At 30.1% G+C, this 19,929-nt stretch overlaps 2 protein-coding genes across 4 annotated transcripts; one reads left to right on the top strand and one right to left on the bottom strand.

Moving 5' to 3' along the window:
* Positions 1-215: 215 nt before the first annotated feature.
* On the bottom strand, positions 216-6,262 carry LOC131927667 (calcium/calmodulin-dependent protein kinase type IV). Of its 3 annotated transcripts, none has more exons than XM_059283425.1 (13): positions 6,205-6,262; positions 4,465-4,561; positions 4,000-4,078; positions 3,363-3,425; positions 3,109-3,191; positions 2,913-2,985; positions 2,532-2,570; positions 2,215-2,266; positions 2,046-2,120; positions 1,691-1,766; positions 1,464-1,581; positions 1,207-1,365; positions 216-870 (listed from the first exon to the last, which is right to left on the bottom strand). In XM_059283425.1, exons 2-13 carry the CDS (start codon positions 4,554-4,556, stop codon positions 757-759), a joined length of 1,023 nt encoding a protein of 340 aa, XP_059139408.1. In that variant the 5' UTR covers positions 4,557-4,561; positions 6,205-6,262; the 3' UTR covers positions 216-756. The 3 variants fall into 3 exon arrangements, with proteins under 3 accessions (XP_059139408.1, XP_059139415.1, XP_059139425.1); XM_059283432.1 differs by having other exon boundaries at positions 6,122-6,217; XM_059283442.1 differs by lacking the exon at positions 6,205-6,262 and adding an exon at positions 6,187-6,198.
* A 198-nt stretch (positions 6,263-6,460) lies between these two features.
* LOC131927840 (mitochondrial proton/calcium exchanger protein) lies at positions 6,461-19,699 on the top strand. Its single transcript, XM_059283704.1, has 13 exons — positions 6,461-6,567; positions 8,033-8,099; positions 10,476-11,001; positions 12,048-12,188; positions 12,469-12,615; positions 13,863-14,066; positions 14,293-14,544; positions 15,020-15,151; positions 15,490-15,610; positions 15,711-15,898; positions 16,046-16,290; positions 16,849-16,990; positions 17,288-19,699. The coding sequence occupies exons 1-13, from the start codon at positions 6,513-6,515 to the stop codon at positions 17,450-17,452; spliced, it is 2,385 nt and encodes a 794-aa protein (XP_059139687.1). The 5' UTR covers positions 6,461-6,512; the 3' UTR covers positions 17,453-19,699.
* Positions 19,700-19,929: the final 230 nt, after the last annotated feature.

The following is a 19,929-nucleotide window of genomic DNA, read 5'->3' as shown; positions in this document are numbered from 1 at the left end:
TTTAACCATATTCATATTTTAGCCACTGAGTGGTTTTCAATGAATGCATCCGTGGTAGTTTTTAAAAAGAATTCTATGACTGTTTTTTAACACAATAAATTCAAGTGTATTCCAGTATGGCAAAAACAGTAAAATAGTGATAAATGTTGTTAAAATCAGAGAAACATCAATCATAATGACAACAGTCATTTAAACAGATGACAAACACATTTTGCTTACATAGTAAATTGTGATTTATTTGGAAGATTGAAAATAGTTCAGCAAGAAAAATACAGTAATTATAAAAATACTTTGTAAATCAAGGCTTTTTTTACAATAATTTCTTAATGGCATTTTAAAGCTTCAACTGTTACCACTGTGCATTTGAAAAAAATAGAATATTTGTTATCATTATCTAAAATGTCTAAACTTACACAATTGAAAAGTTTATAACAACATTTAAAAAAAACCAATAAAATTAGATGTTTTTCACAACTAACAGCTGGTGTAGAATTAAATTAGGAAATTTTTGATGCTCTGCTAAAAATGCTTTAGATTTAATACGGGGCTCTTTTTCATACAGTAATTTTACATATTATTTATATTTATATATTACATATATTTTTATTTTTGATAGATATTTATAACTAAAATAGCAATCACAATATGCACAAGAACTTTTAATTAATATAAGAATTTTCAAAGTTATATTTTCCACATCTCAGTCATAGTAAAAAAAAACATTGCCAATGTATTAACAGCATGAGTTTTAAAAAATTAGTTCACCTCCATTTCTTCTTGTACACTATCCTCAGTGTCCTGTGCAAACAGACTGAACAGAGGCATTTTTTTGGTTGCCCCTGCCACTGCCATTAATGTGTCAGTTGCAAACTGTCAATGTAAAAAATTCTCTCAATAAAACCATTTTATACTTATTATATAGTACCTTATGTAATGGTGTGGCCTAGCGGTAGAGAGATAGACTGCTAACCCAAAATTTACAAGTTCAAATCCAGGTTCAAGTCAGTAGAATGTCCACCTAGCTCTGATGGATATCTTACACAAAGGAAAACAAAGGTGTTTGGGCATAGATCTGACAATAATGCCCCTTTATATGCCGAGGATTCTGAAACAGATGAACTCTACTTCATCTGCCTTATGTGTCTTGGGCACAATAGGGAAAAGATGATGATATAGTATATTCAACATCAAATTCAGTATACAAACCTTAAGTTTTCTTCTAGCATTGAATTCTTTTAGTTTTTCAACAGTAGCCTCCTTGTGATCCTTCTTATTGGCCACTCCAGCTACCCAAACATTCTTTAGAGCTGCTGCTGAGGTTAGTCTTTTCTTAGGATCTACAACCAGCAACTTCCTTATTAAGTCCTAAAAGAATTTTTAAAGTAATCATTTTTTTGTAAAGGTAAAACTGTTAAAATATATTGCGATTGATTAAGAAAATAAAAAAACAATCAATTGTTTACCTTAGCATTTTCACTGACTTCATCCCACCAAGGAGAATCAAATGTGTATTGACCTTTCAATATATTTTTAAACATTAATGCTTCATTCTCTGCATAAAATGGTTCATAGCCACTTAACCTGCATAATGATGTGTAGTAATATAAAAATAAATCATTTTAAAGAATAAATAATATTTTAGTGTAATAATTATTCAGTTGATATTTTAAAACAGTTTCTACAAACATACATAATGTAAGCAATGACTCCCACACTCCACATATCACAGCTCTTGTCATATTTTTCGCCCTTTAACACCTCAGGGGCTAAAAGAAAATTTAAGAAAACACTTTTTTTTTTAAATTATCGTAAATTTTTTAATTAGTGAACATTTTATATATTTATTAATTTTTAAATTTATTTTTAAAATTGTTATATATAAAATTCTTATCTTCATTAATTTAAAAATAAAACCGTATTCTTAAAAATGATGTTATCAACAGGGTTTTTAAATAAAATATAATCGATAAACTTGTGATGAACATGTGACTAAATTTATGGGTTGAAATATTTGAATAAAAATATTGTTTTAGAATAATGCTCACCACAATATCCTGGTGTGCCACAAACAGTTACAAGAGACACTTTATTGCTGACAATGGTTGATAGTCCGAAGTCAGCTAAAAATTATAAAATTAAAACTGAAAATAGCAATTTAAGCATTCATTATGTTGTGAGCAGAAAAAGATTCTTCTATAGATATATAATTCTTACCTATTTTTAATTTAGAATCTGGTGACAGATTTTCATACAGTATGTTTTCAGGCTAAAACAAAAAGCAATAAAATACAAGTAGCCAAGTTATTAATTTAATGAGGGTAATTTTAGAAGTGCTTTATATTTGTCCTCATATAGTGTCAAACATTGATAAGTAATTAACATTGCCCCTATCTAATTACACCACCAACAACAAAATTGTGTTCTTTCCACTCTAAAGTGCATTTTTTACTAAATTATCAATAACAGAATCAAACGTAATTCAACATAAAGAATTTCTCTGGGTTTTGTTTGAAAAATAAATGACAACTTACTTTAAGGTCTCTGTGAACAACATTATGTTTATGTAGATACTGAAATAGTAATAATTCAAGTTCTGTTTAATTAATAGATATTGCTACAGATAGGTCTGTATTTTATAAGAATTTGGCATATTTATTAAAAATTTGAAAATACTACAATTTTCAAATTTCACTAATTTAATTAAAGATGTATACAAACTTTAAAATATGAAAATAAATAGATATACAATATTAAATGGAATACTGGAAATGATTATGATTCAATAATGAAAACAAAAATAACAAAAGCTTTCTTTTCATGTTTATCACCTTCCTTTGTACTGCAACTAGATCTAAAAAGAATAACAAAACATTTAAATAGATCAAAACTATCAAAACAAAATATCCACTCACATCCACAGCTGTTATAATGTCTCTTACAGCAATAGCTGCCTGTTCTTCTGAATAAAACTGCTGGGATACAATTCTGAGGTTAAAAAAAAATGCTGTGAGTTCATTTAGATAAAGTAGAATACTATATTTTAATTATAAGGAACCACTGAATTTAAAAAAAACTGTACAGGTATGTACGTTTATTATATAAATTTACCTCTCAAAAAGTTCAGATCCAATGACTAACTCAAGAATAATATAAACATATTCAAGAGATTCATAAACTTCCTTCATTCGTACCTTATTTTGTGAACATTGTAAAAAGAAATAAATTACATTATTGTCCAACACTACAAAGCATTAGAATAGATATACATATATCTACAGATATTTTGAAGTTTCATTTTGTTCAAATAAAATATATTGTCTACCAATTAGGGAAGTTTAAAATGTTTAGTTTTGTTAACTCACAATGTTTGGGTGATCAAGCCTGAGCAGGATGCCAACTTCTGTCAAAACTGTTTTGTGCTCAACCTGTAGTAATATAAATCTTAGTTAACATCTTGTAACACACTTTATTTTTCTGCAATAATAACAGGATAAACTTTTTATGTTGGTATTTTTTTCTTCTTGTATGCAATTTGAATAATGAACTGAATTTTTTATTCAGGCATCTCATTGGGGTGGTGGAGGTAAAGACAAAATATGTAATATATATATATAGATAATATATACTTTAAGGTATACTTTAAGCAGTGTCGTCCCACTCCCCCTCCCAACCCCAAGAAAAGATGTCTGCAAGAAACACTGACAATTAGCACTATTGACAATGCTTCTAGTTGTTTAAATCTTGGTAGACTAATGAAATCTACACAATTTCTGCATAAACTATTTTTAACCTTTTTTTCCAACATCATGGTCAAATAGACACAATTAAAATATTATAAACCACTTATTGTCTTTATCATATGAGATGAAGTTCTAGTAAGCTTTTTTTAACAGGCAATGTAAATAATCTGATACATTTTTATAATATATAGTCCCTCACCCTCCCCTAAGTTCCCTATTTAAAAAAAAAATTATGAATATATAAATTTTTAATACATACGCGTTTATCAATAATCTTTACTGCCCATGCTTGGTCTGTTCCTTTAACAGTGCATTTGTATACAACAGCTGTTGAGCCTCTACAAAAAGTGAGACACAACATTATCCCCTTTTAAACAAATTCTTTCTTTTTTAAATAAGGAAATCTTTATATTAAGAATCACAAAATTAAAATACTCATAGCAATTTATCATATTTTTTAATTGCAGCTATGTATTCATAAATATGATTTTAAAAAGTTATTTTAAAAATCATGTCTTTGATACATTATAAAAAAACTGAAGCTGTTTTGCAAATATCTACTACTGTAAATAAAATTAATCAAAAATGTTAAATGGCTGCAAAATATAGATATAAATTAACAAAAATGTGTAACCTAATTTCTTGTCTTTGTACCAGAACCCTAAAATGTAAAAATGTAACAATTGTCCTTGCCATGCAAAATAAATAAGATATGGCAACCTACCTGCCCAGTTCTTTCCCAAGGTCATACTGATCTTCAAATCTTTTATCCTTAATACTTTCAGACAACCAATAGTCTTGCATATTTTGTGGCATTTTTGCTGGAACAAATGACATAGAAATGAGATTTCAATTATGGGTTTATAAAATTAGCCAAACATCAGTCTGTTTTTTATAGAAGTTATATGAAGTATAACCTGTTTAGGAATTTTAAAAATTTAATAGATGCTACATAAAATGATTTTTTCAATCAACATTTCTCTGTTTCTGTTTTAAAATATCTTTTTCCTGTTCTAATCTAGCTTTAGATGGGATGGCATGGCCTAGTGGTAGCGAGCTAGACTGCTAACACAAAAGTCTCGAGTTAGTATCTGGGTTCAAATCAGTAGAACATCCCTGAGTCCACCCAGCCTTGATGAATAACTGACTTTAGGGAAACAAATGCGGCTGGGCATAGTATTGACCACATTATCCCCTTGTAAGCCAAGGTCTCTGAAACAGATTAACTCTACTTTATCTGCCCCATGTGTCTTGGGCATAAACAGGGAAAAGGAGATGAATCTAGCTTTACTATTTTGAGTTGGAGGTCAGACTTTTATGATCATATGTGATGCTGTAAAGGGGTTAAGAAAATGTTATGTCATACTTTAACATTTTAAAATGCTATTCTTTTAAACTGAATTTTTGCTGTTATTTTGCATTTTGGTAAACTTATCAATGCACTTTATCTTGACAGAGCTGAATTAATTTCTTTTTTAAAAAGGTGTTTTAAAAAGAATAAAAACTATTTGGGGGAGGGTAGGATGAAGTGTGATGTCAGGAGTAATGAGTAGGGAAGGGGGTGGGTTAAAATATATGTGTTACCAACTTTGGGCAATGCTTATAAATATAAGTGCTAATGGTTGTGCTAAGCTATGTTCTTCTGTATTACATTTTGATAATTGTGAATGTTATTGTTATTTATAGTGTGAATTGTGTTTATATATGTATGAGCAAGTTGTTTAGTGTGTACATATAGTAGTAAAGGTGATTGGTGATCACTATTAGTGGGGAAGCAGAAGGGGGATTACAATTAGGCTACAGTAGTATATTCTTAGACTTAGTGTAGGAGGAAAGTCTATCAAATTGATAGTAATAGTATTACTGTAATACTAAATACTTGTAGTTAAAACTAAAAATTAGTTGACTCTATGTAGACAGTGTATACTTGAGTAGGAAGTTGAGTAGGAGTAGTATACTTATACTAACTAAGTAATTTACTTAACTATAAATAAATACTATACATACTATAGTTCAGTAGGCAGTATAATTATATAATATATAATTTAAAATTATATAATATATAATTATATATTATAGTCTTACTAACTATTTTCAAACTAAAAAATTGTTAGTTAAACTTTGCTACTATAGACTATAGATAGATCTACATCTAGATCTAGTAACTATTACTACAGCCTATAAATTATAAAATAATAATTGTAAAAGTTTTTAAGTTAAAGAAGTAGGTACTAAATTTTTTAATAAGATCTAGGTAAACCAGTAAAGTAAATAAAAATTGAAAATTGAAATTAAATTCGAATCTACAGTAAGTTATAATTATTATTAATTATGGATATTCTCTAGGCCTAAGGAAAATTATTTATTTTTCTTAATTAAACCATTAAAGCATGGCTCTTTTAGCTTTATTAGTCTAAGGTAATGGAGGCCCCTATTTCATTTTTCCTTCCTGAAAGAGCCTTACCTGTGGCTCAGCTGTGGCTGTGTAACTATTGACGCGCTGATGTTGCTACGCTTTTTATAAAAGATACACGTGTAAAATTCTTAACAGAATAAAAAATAAAAATATTACAGATAAAATTCAAAACTTTTAATGATATAAATAAGAATTTTATTTTACAATTCTGATGCATTACACTTGAATTTTCTTTTTAAATCTCAATTCGGAAATTTTATTTTAAACAGTATTTGTTCTGTGGTAGCTTTTTTATTCTACCCTGACCCCCTGACCCCAATTTGCAATGGTTGCACTGAAAAATACACTAAAAGAAAATGTCTTCACTTATTGTTAAACAAATAGGAAATTTTGGGAGAGTGTCTTTTTCAGGTGAACAACTTCATTACCATTCTAAAAAGCATGTCATACGTAATCATTACCAACGTATAACAATCGTTCGAAGTTTTATAAATCACCTGTTCGATGACCTCAAACTGCGGTTGGATGATCAGATGATTTTCCACATTTTCCTCTTAGTCTTTTCTTTTGTCTAAAAATAGATCTAAATTAAAAAGTGGAGATCTAGAATTCTAGATTTGGATCTTGATTCTAGATCTAGATCTTGGTATACCCATATCTTTATTCTAGAAATACTTCTTTACTTTTAAGTAAATTTAATAATTTATGTCAGCAAGACACACTTTTTAATAAAAATAAGTAAATAAATAAGGCCAATTTTAGCCGGAAGAATATGCGCATAGCTGCGCTTCAAATTAGATCTACCTGGTTTTTCTTGTCATGTAAAAAAAATGTTCATTGTTTAGGCATATATGTTGTCTTGATGAGACATGGATTAACTTAATTAATACTTAAATAGTACATTTAAATTAAAATCTATTAAAATAGATAAAATATTTTATACTTCACTTATAGTCTAGATCTCTTAACTAGTAAGTTATCCACTATAACTTAATACTGTGAATCCTCAACCCCTGACGACCCGTCCGAAGTGCAACTGCTGGAACACAGGTTACAGATAGTTTTGTCAGAAGATAAGGCTAAAAAGGAAAATTTATCACATTGCACAGCAATAAATGGATACTTTGAGCCCATTGCGCAGCTATTAATAGTATTTAATTTGAGCCAATTGTGCATCTATTAAGGTCACTGTGTTTTTCATCTTCTGCCAGCCAGACCAGCGCTGGAGGGAAGGAGCTTCTTCAGAGTAGTCACTTCGTAAAAATAAATAGGCCTAAACTTCTGTTTTTACTAGTTAGGAGGTGGTTTAATTTATTATTAGATTATTATAATATTTAGTTAGGCTAATTAGATTTATTTAAGAATCTAGATCTAAATTATAAATTAGGAACTTCATTAAAAATAAGATAAAAATGTATAAATTATAGGCTTATATAGATGTATAGCTTATTTATAGTACATTAATATTTTGATGGTTGAGGATACTGATTTAGGATAATTATAATTATTAGACTTCAGAAAATAGGAGTCTCAGGTTGTAAGAGTATTATAATCTCGACTAGTTGTATGGTTAGAAATTAGGGTTAGGTGTATGGTAGGACTATTGTTGGGGTTAGGGTTAGCATTGACATTAGCAAGCCAATTATTTTAGCCATGTGTGTATTTTGTCAATTACCAGTTTTCTAACACCTCTTTTTTAAGAAGATTCTTTTGTCGGACCCTGGTATAAAAAAATTCACCATTTATAGTAATTAATTTTAAGTTAATTTAATGCTAACTATCTTAATAACTATAATTTTTCATTTTTATTAACTTTTACAAGAAAACAATGTGTTGTTCACAAATTTTAAAGTTATAAAAATGTTTCAATTTCTAGGAAAAAGGTGGAGTTTAGTTTACTGCCAAGCATGTTCAGTTTCGTGTAAAAAAAAAGATTTTGGAAGGTAAATTTTTAAATTTCTTATCACTGCTGTTATCAACTACTGTATGTTAAAGCAGTTTGTAACTGTTATTTACTGTGTATGTAATAGAATCTATGCCTGGATTCTAACACACTGATTGGCTGAAATCCATCCAGCTTAAGGGCATGGGCGGGTGTACTTTTCGTCATAAATCCACTAAATCATCGATTTCCCACTTTTACTTGATCTATACAGAATAACCATCGTTGAATCTAAAAATGACATTGTTATGACCCTAAAATTAGTATTTAATTATGAAAAACCGGGTTCAATGTAGTGTGTACAGGGTCTTTTGTTTAATTTTTTAGTAAAAATAGCAATTTTTCGACCTAGAAAAGTACTATTAGGCTTCGCGGAAACCTAATGTGTTTCATATCAATGGAAAGGCCGTGACCTCCTTTCTTTATTTGTTCTAAAATTAAATGACCAATCAAAATACCTATTTTAATGTGATTGTTTTTCTACGTCATAAAGTTGTTTATTTTACTCAGTCGGGTTTTTCCGGTATGCAAATTTTTGACCTCAATTTTTTCATTGGCATACGGCGGCGGAAGCTAGTTAGCGATTGGTCGTTTCGCTTCGTAAGTAAACATTCCCTTAGTTTCAGCGCGTTGCTAAGTTTGATCTAGTTTTGTTTCTCTAAGCTTCTGTAAAATACTTACATTATTTTAACATATAATTATTTCAATTAAATATACTATTAACAGTTTAGATTAGTTTGTGTGAATTATCATAAGCAGTGAGGCGATTTAATTTGTTTCTCTTTCGATAATGCGTAGAACAAAACACTCGCTAAAAATAGATACACTACACACATCTAACTAATTTACTAAAGCTAGGGCACGTCCGAATGCAACTGATTGCAGCTACCTCCACTCAATCTAGCACTATTCAGACAAGCACTGGTGCAGATGTAATATGCACATTTACTAAGAAACTGCGGCAATGTAAGACACAGTTTTTACAGACAGAAGAAAGCACTGTTACATCTCGTACTGGTAGTACTAATTGTAAACCACAGCCATGCAGAATTATTGTCGACTGTGATTTGCTTCTTGATGTTATCAATACATGTGATGTAGTGGCCTACTATTGATGAAAAAAGTGTAAAGGGTTTGCTTCAAGCATGGTGTGGCAGTAATAAAAATGTTGTAAACCGTAAGTATACAACTGCGAAAGAATCCAGAACAAGGCCTTTCACAATAAACAAAGACATCGTCTTATCATAATTGGCTTTAGACATGAGACCATGCAAAATATGTTTCTGTTTCTGCGATAGCATAATTCAATTTTGGGCCCAGGCATGCTATGGCATTGCTGTCAAAACAAGGAAACCATAGTCGAAGACTCAGTGAAGGACGCGAAAAAAGACGCCATGACAACAGCTTTACTACAACTCTAGGTAAAACAAAGAGCGCCAGAAAAAAATAAAACTAACAGCCGAACAAGCTCAGAAGGAATATATTCAGCAGCACCAAACTTCAGGCTATAAATGTGGTCGATTTTAGTGACATACAGCGATAAATTTTCATTTTTTGCAACTTTTTGTTAGTTTTTTGCGTTTTTCTCAGTTTGATGTTTTTTTGTACAATTGTTGAAATAACTTTGTTAATAATTATCAGAACTGAACTAAATTTGCTCCAGTTACTCTTTATATATGTTCAAATAAAACTGATAGAACACTTTTGAAATTTTTGTAAAAAAAAATTTTTTGTTGTTGAAATAGTGAAAAAATTGGACGAAATAATGAAATTTTTACAGTGATGTTTGAAAAAAAAAAGTAAAAAAAAAACTATTTTCTTTTTTGAAAATGTAATCTATCAGTAGTCTTAAACACATGTGTCTGCAGACTATATTAAGTTTTCATGAAATTTGTACAAACCATTTTTGAGTTATTTCCATTTAAAAATCGTCAATAAAATCCAATATGGCCGCCGTCACCATGGCAACGCAAGATTTAAAAAATTAAAAAAAATATTTTTATGCTTAACTCTTTGAGTTATAACTATTAGCCAAGTATTACATCTTTAGACTCGGAAATAAGAAAGTTGGTACTCATCACCCGCCCATGCCCTTAAATTGTAACTCAATAGGGAATATAAAGGGGACTAGGCCACACTTTGTTTAGGCAGATCAGGACTACTTCAAATTATCTACAAAAGCCCACTACGTTTAGGGAAATGAAATTAGTTGGTGTAAATTTAGCCAAACTGCTATATGTCATTAGATAAAAAGAGAAAACAATTGATACAATTTTATGCTATAATTTGTAAATTTAAAAGAATAGCTTCTTCATTTGAAACATACTTTCTTCTTTGTAAATGTCTGTTTTAACTGTACTGTTTAATCTTATTCCAGAAAACACAGTGGGTTTCAAGCATCTTCTGTTAATAGGTCAACAGTAAAACCCTCATCCCAGAACTGGTTGTTTACATCTAAATATCTTATATACCCAACAGGAATCGATCTTAACTCACAACTAGTAACTAAGGCCCAGCACACTTGGAAAATTAGCTCATCTCATAATGCCGTTAATTTACTGCCCAGTCTAGCTGCATTCTCTGTAAAAAATCATGTCACCAATCATTACCAATACCAGCCCATTCGACATATCCAAACCTCTGCATCATGGTGCAAGGAGGAATCAAAAGTTGAAAAAACCGTCAAAGCTCTTAAAGACAGTGCAAACTCTCCCACTGTGCCTGCAGTGGAGCCAGAAAAAACTGCCGTTGTGGCCAAAAAGAGCATATGGCAAAAAATTGTTGGAGTGTGTAAACATTACTATCATGGTTTCCGTCTTCTAGCTATTGATGTTAAAATTTGTACCAAACTGTTGTGGCAGTTGATGAATGGGAAAAGCTTGACAAGGAGAGAGTACAACCAGGTAAAAAAAAATCAATAATATGTAAACATTACAGGTATTCTCCTTTTACATATTTTTTTTTGTTACTTCTCATAGCTACTCACTGACCGTTGATCTACCATTTTTGTGAAAACTACATTTTACTCTTTATAATATTAGGAGAAACATTAAAGAAACATTATTTATTTATGGTTTAAAAATACTTTAAAAAAAAAAAAAAAACTTAAGAAACTTTGCATTTTATTTTATACAATTTTCAAGAAACTAACTCAACCAATGTACAAGATACTTTTTAGTAATTTTTACCATGTTTTTACTTTCTCATATACAGAGTATAGAGGAAGTATTGTAATCATGCTGAATAATTAATAGATATTTTGATAGTTGCCACTGTTTTACACCTCTCTACTTAATCGTGTATAGTATACAGAATATGAAGAATATATTGTAATTGCGCAAGAAATTTTAATTGAGATTTTGATAAATTTTTATGTATTACATTCTTCTGGATCCGTCAAAACTTAGTTATTGCAATTTTGTCGTCTGTCTCTCCGTATGGATTTATTCTTTTTATTCAGTCTAATTTTGACACTATTTCCAATTTCTCAAACTATCAATTCACTGCAAACTTTTCATGTAGATCAAGACTCTATGACAATGCACTGTGACATAAAATGTGACTTAATTAGATATGTCAATAACTTTTTAAAAATTAATTCATGTTATCATTTATAAAGTAACAATTTTACACTCTATAAAGCACACATTTATTTTGCTGTGCAATTCTTTTTTCTATTAGTACTACTAGATTCTATTCTATTAAAAATTTTAAGTATAAAAAAAATATAAAGCATTTCTAAAGCCAGATTGCACTGAAAGTAATATTTCCCTTATAATTATATAACAATATATGAGAAATGTTAGGGGAGATGTGCTCCCACATTATTATTTATAGACATTTAGATTTGTAAAATTAGCGTGTATTGTTTACTTGTCTACAAAATACAGAAATATCCTTTTTTTGTTAATTTATATAATTATTTTAAGTATTTCTTATACTTTTTCAGTTGGTTCGCACAACAGCAGATATGTTTCGTCTACTGCCAATGTTGGTTTTCATCATTGTTCCATTTGCAGAATTCCTTCTGCCATTTGTCCTTCACTTTTTCCCCAATATGTTGCCAAGTACATTTAAAGAAACAGATGAGGTAGCCTTTTTAATTTATTTATTATGGTAGATAAGTAGACAACATAGTTTATAATGAAGATCAGATTAAAGCTATAGATATGAGTTTTTATTTTGTACACAGTTAAAGCTATATTTTTAAAAACTCAACAAAATTACATTTTGCTTGAATAACTTCCCCTGGATTCCTCATAATCTAACTTGTATTAATATAAATTGTTCTTATTATGTGTTTAACAATGGTGTAGTGAGTTTTTGTTCAGTTGGTGAAATAATGGGCAACTATTTTTTTTTTATTACAGAAAGTAGAAAATGAAAAGACCAAGAAAACACTAAAAGCCAAGATAGAAATGGCAAAGTTTTTGCAAAAAACCATCAAGGAGTCTGCAGTAGAGGCAAAAAAACAAGAAGGACAAACTGCTCAATCGTTTGCTTCATTTATTGATAAGGTAATCTTTTACTTTAAATAAAACATTATTTTCATGTGCGATAAAGTTATCTGTCTTTTATTACAAAACTACTAAACTAAACCAAATTATGTGAAGTATATTTATTTATTTTGTTGTATTTAAAGATCAGCAATGCTTAATGCAATTAGGAATACTTATTGTTGTTGGTAAAAATGCTAATGTTAAAATTTTAAATAAAAGACGGTTATAAAGATATTAATACGTTTTAAAAAACTTCAACATAATAATTTGCAACTTTTTTCTCCTTCTAAAACATGCAGTAAATTGAGCATTGGTAATCATTGCTTATTTTTAAAGCTAGGTGGCTTTGTCGTTGATGCTGTTAAAATTAAAATATACTTTTATTTACTATTTATCATACACAGACCATTATTCAATGGATAATCTGGCTTAATTTAAATAAATCTAATAAAAAGTGTGTGAAGAAAAAGACATTGGTACCAACCTGTCTATTAGTTGAATCATACAACATGGTACTATCATTACGTTTTAGTTAAAACAAGTTAATTAAAAAAGTCTAGTGACATTTATGCGCAATTTCCTTATGTTATCTAAAAATAGCTCTGACGTATACTGCTAGGGTGCGTTCAAGCTAGAAGAACGATCGGTTTGTAGGTGTTTATGTAATTTTAAAATTTGTGACCGAACGAGAGGATATTTTTGAAAACTTTCTTCGGCAATATTGTTCTAAATTATGGCAGGAATCGATTGGTACATGTTTCAAGTCGCTAAGTGGTCTGGTTGCCGAGATATGGGCAAAAAACTGCATTTTTTCGAGGTTTTTTTGGCTTTTCCTGGAAATCCATGAAAGAAACCCGGAAATTTTATGGCCTATGTTCATTCTCGTAACTTGCTTAACATAATTGCTTTTGGAACTAGTCATCGATATTGCTTCGTTGAGGAGGAGATACGACTTAAAGCCCGGACACACATTCATACATCCATACATTCATTCATTCATCCATCCATTCCCAGAAATGACGAGTTAATAAACGCAATTCTCCAGAATGGAAATTGCGTTAAAAAAATATGTAGAGAACTGAAAAATATGTATAAACACCATTCATTATTTAAAATCAATGTATGCCAACATATTTAAATGTTTGTTCAAAGTATAAATGTAATTTTGAAAAACCATGTGATGTAATACTATCTGTTAGAAATATGTTTTTTTCTTTGTATCATGTTCAGAAAATCTTGTAATTCCTTTTTTCTTTCACAAAAAGATTAGAACAGAAGGAACCAAGCCCAGTACAACAGACATAATGAAATTTGCCAAACTGTTTGAAGATGAGATAACTCTAGATAACTTGTCACGTCAGCAACTGAGAGCATGTTGTATCATGTTAAATGTCACTCCAATCGGAAGTGATGCTTTGCTCAGATTTCTCCTTCAGATGAAACTTCGTGGTCTGCGTGCTGATGATAAGGTTATTTCAAGTTTTTAAAAAATACAATCAGGAAACTTTCTGATAATAAATAATATTTTAAAATTATTCTGTTAGAAACAAATAAATAGTAATAATAATACATGGTGTTTTTTTTAAAATTGCTATGATGAACCTTTATTGTTATTATTAGTTTATTTTAAACATTTTCAAAGCATTTAATATTTTAAAATGCTCACTACAAAATATAAATTATTTCCCTTGTTAGATGATCCAAAAAGAAGGCATTGAAACACTAAGTATTGCTGAGCTACAGGCAGCTAATCGAGCTCGAGGTATGAGAGCCCTTGGTGTCTCAGAGGAACGACTGAGAGAGCAGATGCAGCAATGGCTACAGCTTCATCTGGAGGAAAAAATCCCCACCTCCCTGTTGCTGTTGTCCAGGACTCTCTACCTACCAGAGACTCTATCCACTGAGGAGAAGATTGGAGCCACCATCACACAGCTTGCTGTCACTGCTGTGAGTATGCTGTGGTTGTCAGTCAAACACTACGCTTTACAAACTTTTCTGCAACTTGTTCAAGAACATTTTGCAAAACTTGCACTTTGCTGTGTAAGCAATCACATATCTTGGAAGAGTAAATCCTTAGTTACTGTTGTATTAAAAATTGTTTTTTACAAAACTTGCCTCCCTTTATGGCAGAGTTATGTCCCTTTTAATAGTTTGGTAAAAGACTGAAGGATTGCTTAGTGCTGAAATGGTAGTTGGGCTAGAATGATTTTTTTTTTTTTTTTGCAAATGTTTCTGTCAAAAAGAATAATAATTTGATTATACAACACACCTAATAGAGAACACAGCCAAAATAAATAACATAAAAGTGAGAAGTTTATTCACCTAATGAAGACAGTTGTATTATGAAATTTGTTAAATTTTTATTCACTGTTAAGTAAATTAACAGCTGTTCAAAAATCAACAATCACAATTGTATCTACAGGCTGATGAAGCTAAGATTAAGGTGGCAGAGATGTCTGGTGAAGAAGTGGACAACAAAACTAAACTGGAAATTATTAAACATGAGGAAGCCATCATTGCTGCTGAAAAAGAGCAACTCGCTAAAGAAATCAAGGTTAGTATATATTAAACACATCCAATTTTATTAGACAATGCTTATCAGATGAAAATTATCACCAGTTTTTTTTGTAATAGTTAAATATTCTCTGGGTATGGTCTTCTTAAGACAAAAGAGCCAACTAAACTGGTCTTAATGAATTAACAAGTACAGTATTTGTCAGCTCACCTCCTTCCCCCCTCCAGTAATCATAAAATGAATAAAAAAATTAATGTTGATTTTGATGTGTTACAATTCTGTTTGAGTGATAACCAGCTATAGACATATTCAAAATGTGAAATACTTTGAAAAGATTAGGCAATTAAAAAAATTAAATGGTTCTTTACTGTAAACAGCAACTGGAAGAACAGAATGTTAGAGATATGGCAGAAGCTAAAGCAGCTGAAACTCTTATGGAGTCTAAACAACTTGGTTTAGATGACACAGCTAGAATATTAGAACCCAGTCAGAAGGAAGGTAAGCTGTGTGGCATGTTTTTTTTTTAAATTTTAGCCAGTCCACAAAATCATTAGCTTAATCATCACTGTCTGATTTTATAATCATGTTTGTTTTTCAGTTTTGATAGATCATGCAGAGGTTATGCAGACTTCTCCAAGTGAAAGTTTTAAAACCACACCTGAAATCACAACCAAGGATCTTGATGAAATGGAATCTGTCCTTGAGGAAATAGCTAAAGAAAGGAAAATAAACATTGCACAGGATGCATTGAAAGGCTTAAAGGATGAAGTTTCTGAATATAAAGAGGTAAGACTAAGTAGAATTTAATGTGGTTTAACGAGAAAAAAGACATGCACAATTTTGATTTTCTCAAAACTAAATATGAACTGTTGATTTAGTGAGTATTTGTACTAGAAGAATTTACTAATTTGTTGTTTTTTATTTTCAATGTAGGATTTGGAGGATCTGAAGGATGTTGCAGTGGTTTATGGCGCAGATGAAAAAGAATTTGGGGAGTCCAAGGCTGCCAGAAGATTAGCCAAGAAAGTTGACCGCATGATTTCACGATTAGACACAGTTGTGACCAGTCTTCAAGAAGAGAAGAGTAGCATACAGGAAAAGATCTCAAAGGTGGAGAAAAATCTGCAAGAAAATGTTGAGACTGCCAACCTTACTCAGGAACAGCTTGGTGAATTCAAGTATGGGACTCAGTTTTATGTAGCATCTATATGGTGGGATGGATTAGTTAAGTGGTAGAGTGGGGTAATAGAGTTTTAAGTTTGGTATATATTGGCTGAAGTTCATAGGGTATCACTGATCTGTAATGGCTGCCTAATTCTAGTCTAAAAAAGGTTATACAGAATTTTAGATATAAATAAAGATTACTTTCAACAGGTCTAAAAAGGCCCTAAAGTCTTAAACTTTTAGTATCTTATTTTATAGATTGAAATGAATAATAGATCTAATAATATAACTGGAGAGAATGAGTATGTTAAGTTTATTAAATTCTGAAAACAACTTTTAGAAATTCTGCAAATGTAAACATTTTGTTTTTCTTAACATTATCTAAATGCTATTTAAAATAGCACATGAAAAATAATTTCTTTCCATATCATTTTTTATTTTCATAATCCTATGATGTCATGGTAGCAAATATGAAATAAATGAAGAAATATTCACTCTAATTGTCATTACTCTGACTCCATTTCTCTTGGGAAAACAGTTGGAATTTAATTTAACAAATTCTTTTCATTTAGGTCAAATATCATTTCAATAAATGAGATGATGGAGGCGTTAAAGAGGTTAAAGAAAGTCCCCAGTGATTCCAAGCTGCAGCATATCTTTCAAGTCCTTGATCAGGACAAGGATGGGAGCATAGATATCAACGATGCCTTAAAGGTCAGTTGTTGTTTTTTTAAACCAGCATTTTTACTTTCACTTTCAAAGCAGAGAATTGTCTAATGTTGTTTGTCAAAAGATAAGTTTGGTTAAACAAAACTTCTCTATAAACACACAACAAATATTTATGGTGAACTATTGTTATTTCAATGAACTGTTTGTAAAAGTTTTAAAAGCAAACAGTAATGGATCCACTTTTTTCTATCATCCTTAGGTAAACAGTAATTGTTCCACTTTGTTTTATCCGTTTTTTTTAATACCTAATTTTTGCTAATCACTGGTATTCATTGGGTACAGGTGCTGGAACAACTTAGTCAAGAACATCTTAAGTTGAGCCCCACACAACTAGATGAAGTACTCAATTTATTGAAACATGAGGCCTTGCTAGAGGAGGAAGAGCGGAGGAAAGAAAAAGAAGAGAAAGAAAAAAGGGAAGCTGAAAAGCAAAAAGAACAACTTTAAGTAAAAGCATAGATTTGTAATATACAAATAATTTAAACTTGAAATAAAAGAATGATATTGTAAGAATTTTTTTTAGATAGTTTAGTACTTATGATGTTGGGGGAGATTCTGCAAATATCTGTGTACATTAGACTAGGCTTTAAGCACTCTGTTTTGTCTTTTATGATGAAGTGGATTATACATTTTTTGCAGGTCTTTCATTAGATTTTAATATTGTACTTGTGTAGTTTAGCATTTCACCTATTTTACCCTCTCAATGCTAGAAACTGTGATGTAACCTGCGGTCTTTGTTGTGTGTTGACATTACCAATGACTGAACTTGTGTTTTGTTTACTGTAGAAAAAATGTAAGCTTATGAACTTTGTGTGCCAGTTTTCTACTTATTGGCCTCTTGATGTGTATATACTTGCTTCTTCTATCTTGATAAATGTCACCCAAACTGCTGTCTATTATTTCTTGTGTAGATTTATTTTAGCCTATATGCATTCAGATACATTGATTACATTCACCTATACAATAGTCTTTTAATGAAAACAATCATTCCTACATGGAGCGTATTTAAGTACTAATCATTACATTTTGAAGATAGCTCATACCTTGGTGCTAAAAGGACTTGTGTCTCAACATTAGCATCAACTTAAAACATCGGTCTAAATTGTTTTACTCATTAAAAGCATTTGCTTTAAAATACACTCAAGTTTATCAGGACAAACCTAACATTTTCGGCTTGGTTACTATATAACGCAGATATGATCAGAATTTAACCATCTGGAAATATACATAAAATTTAAGCATTTGTTGTGGGCTAAAAGGTCACATGCTTAGATGACAAGGTTGTAACTTAAAGATCTATTTGGAGTTGTACATAAATATATTTTATAGCATTTGGTTAGGGGGCAGTAAATTCTCTAGAATTTAACTTGGCATATATATATATATATATATATATATATATATATATATATATATATATATATATATATATATATATATATATATATATATATATATATATAATTACACACACACATAAACATATATACTTAGACATATAAACAAGTACATTACTAGCATTTGCTATCCACAACAAATAACTTTTTCTGGGAGTAGTATTTAATGTAGCATTTGCTGTTAGATCAGTTTCTTTTAACTTAATTCCATAATCTGTTAATGAATGCTTTTTTTACAAGAACCATTTTATAAGACAAATAACCACACATGGTTTAAAAATCAAATGTAATTGTCTTAAAATCTTTCCATTTTTTTGCAAGCTGGTTTAAAAAAATTCTTAACTACTTTTGCTTCTTATTCTTCTTTTATTTTTTCATCTGCCACATTTAATTTGAAATGCATCTTGCGTTTCCAAAATATCCACATCAAAAATAACTCTACTGCCTTTAGCACACACAAAAAAATTAACGATAGAATTATTTTTTTTAGTTAAATTTGTATGATTAGTTTTAATGATTTTTATGATGCTCAGATATTCTTAATGTTATTCTCCACAACTCAATTTCTTACAATGTGATGAGTTTCTGATAAGAACTAAGGATTACTCAAAAAATATATTTAAGTTCACCTTATTAGAAACCCTTTAGTACAGTGCTTCATAATTTCTTTTTGACTTATCCATTCTTAAATTAAAAAATTGTTTGAAAGTATCAAAAGTATCTGTAATAATGAACACCCATTAATTTAACAGTTTTAAAATGTTATGAATAAATGGTATGTTAAATGTATTTGTGTTGAATAGAAATCAGTTTTGCAATCACATAGTCATAACTTATTTTGCAAGATCACATTTACTTGCCCTATTAGTAACTTATGATAATAGCAAAATTCTATAATAAGATGGATTATAATACAGACCATTTAATTTCTGCATTATCTAAGCACTGGAGCAGCTAAAGCAATTTATAACAATTTATACTTGTGTGTGATCTATTCCGGGCTTCTACCTCGTGTAGTAATTTTATTTTTAGCGCGTCATTCATTAACCAATGTGTAAATTTTTGTATTCAGAAAAAACCCAGATCTATTTAGATTTTATTTTTTTGTAACTGCCCTTTTTAATCAGCAGGTTGACAGTTTTTTTTACAGGTGGTAGTAGCTCTCTTACCTTATAAAAATTTACAAATCTGGAAATTATCACCATAAGGATATATCTTATTACTAACCTTTTTACAGTTATTGAAGAAAAAAAAATTGAAGAACTACTCGATTTCTAAATCATTGATTAAAATAAGTGATACACAATTTGAGTTTTATTAGTTTTTGTGATGCATGGTTACAGTGTGACACATTACAACTAATTAGTTTAACAATAAACATTGTTAAAGATTCACACATAAGTGAACACCTCAATAAATGTATTTGTGTTGCAAGCAATTAGTAATGTAGCAAGTAGATCCCACAGGTATGCACACTATTCCTGATGTGTAGATGATGCGACTCAAAACATAAGCTTTCAAATCCGC

Source organism: Physella acuta, unplaced genomic scaffold (assembly GCF_028476545.2).
Source record: "Physella acuta isolate Inbredline_101_S28 unplaced genomic scaffold, ASM2847654v3 ptg000089l, whole genome shotgun sequence".
NCBI classification, from domain to species: Eukaryota; Metazoa; Mollusca; class Gastropoda; family Physidae; genus Physella; species Physella acuta.
The sequence above is the reverse complement of the archived record's forward strand: the minus strand, read 5'-3'. Positions and strand labels throughout refer to the sequence as shown.

Excerpts from the sequence above, each read along its gene's own strand:
- LOC131927667 (XM_059283425.1), bottom strand. The coding sequence starts at position 4,556 with ATGCCACAAAATATGCAAGACTATTGGTTGTCTGAAAGTATTAAGGAT. Across the intron at positions 2,121-2,214 it reads AGATTCTAAATTAAAAATAG|CTGACTTCGGACTATCAACC; the intron begins GTAAGAATTATA and ends TATAATTTTTAG. Across the intron at positions 1,767-2,045 it reads TGGCACACCAGGATATTGTG|CCCCTGAGGTGTTAAAGGGC; the intron begins GTGAGCATTATT and ends ATTTTCTTTTAG.
- LOC131927840 (XM_059283704.1), top strand. The coding sequence starts at position 6,513 with ATGTCTTCACTTATTGTTAAACAAATAGGAAATTTTGGGAGAGTGTCT. Across the intron at positions 16,291-16,848 it reads GAACAGCTTGGTGAATTCAA|GTCAAATATCATTTCAATAA; the intron begins GTATGGGACTCA and ends CTTTTCATTTAG. Across the intron at positions 16,991-17,287 it reads ATATCAACGATGCCTTAAAG|GTGCTGGAACAACTTAGTCA; the intron begins GTCAGTTGTTGT and ends CATTGGGTACAG.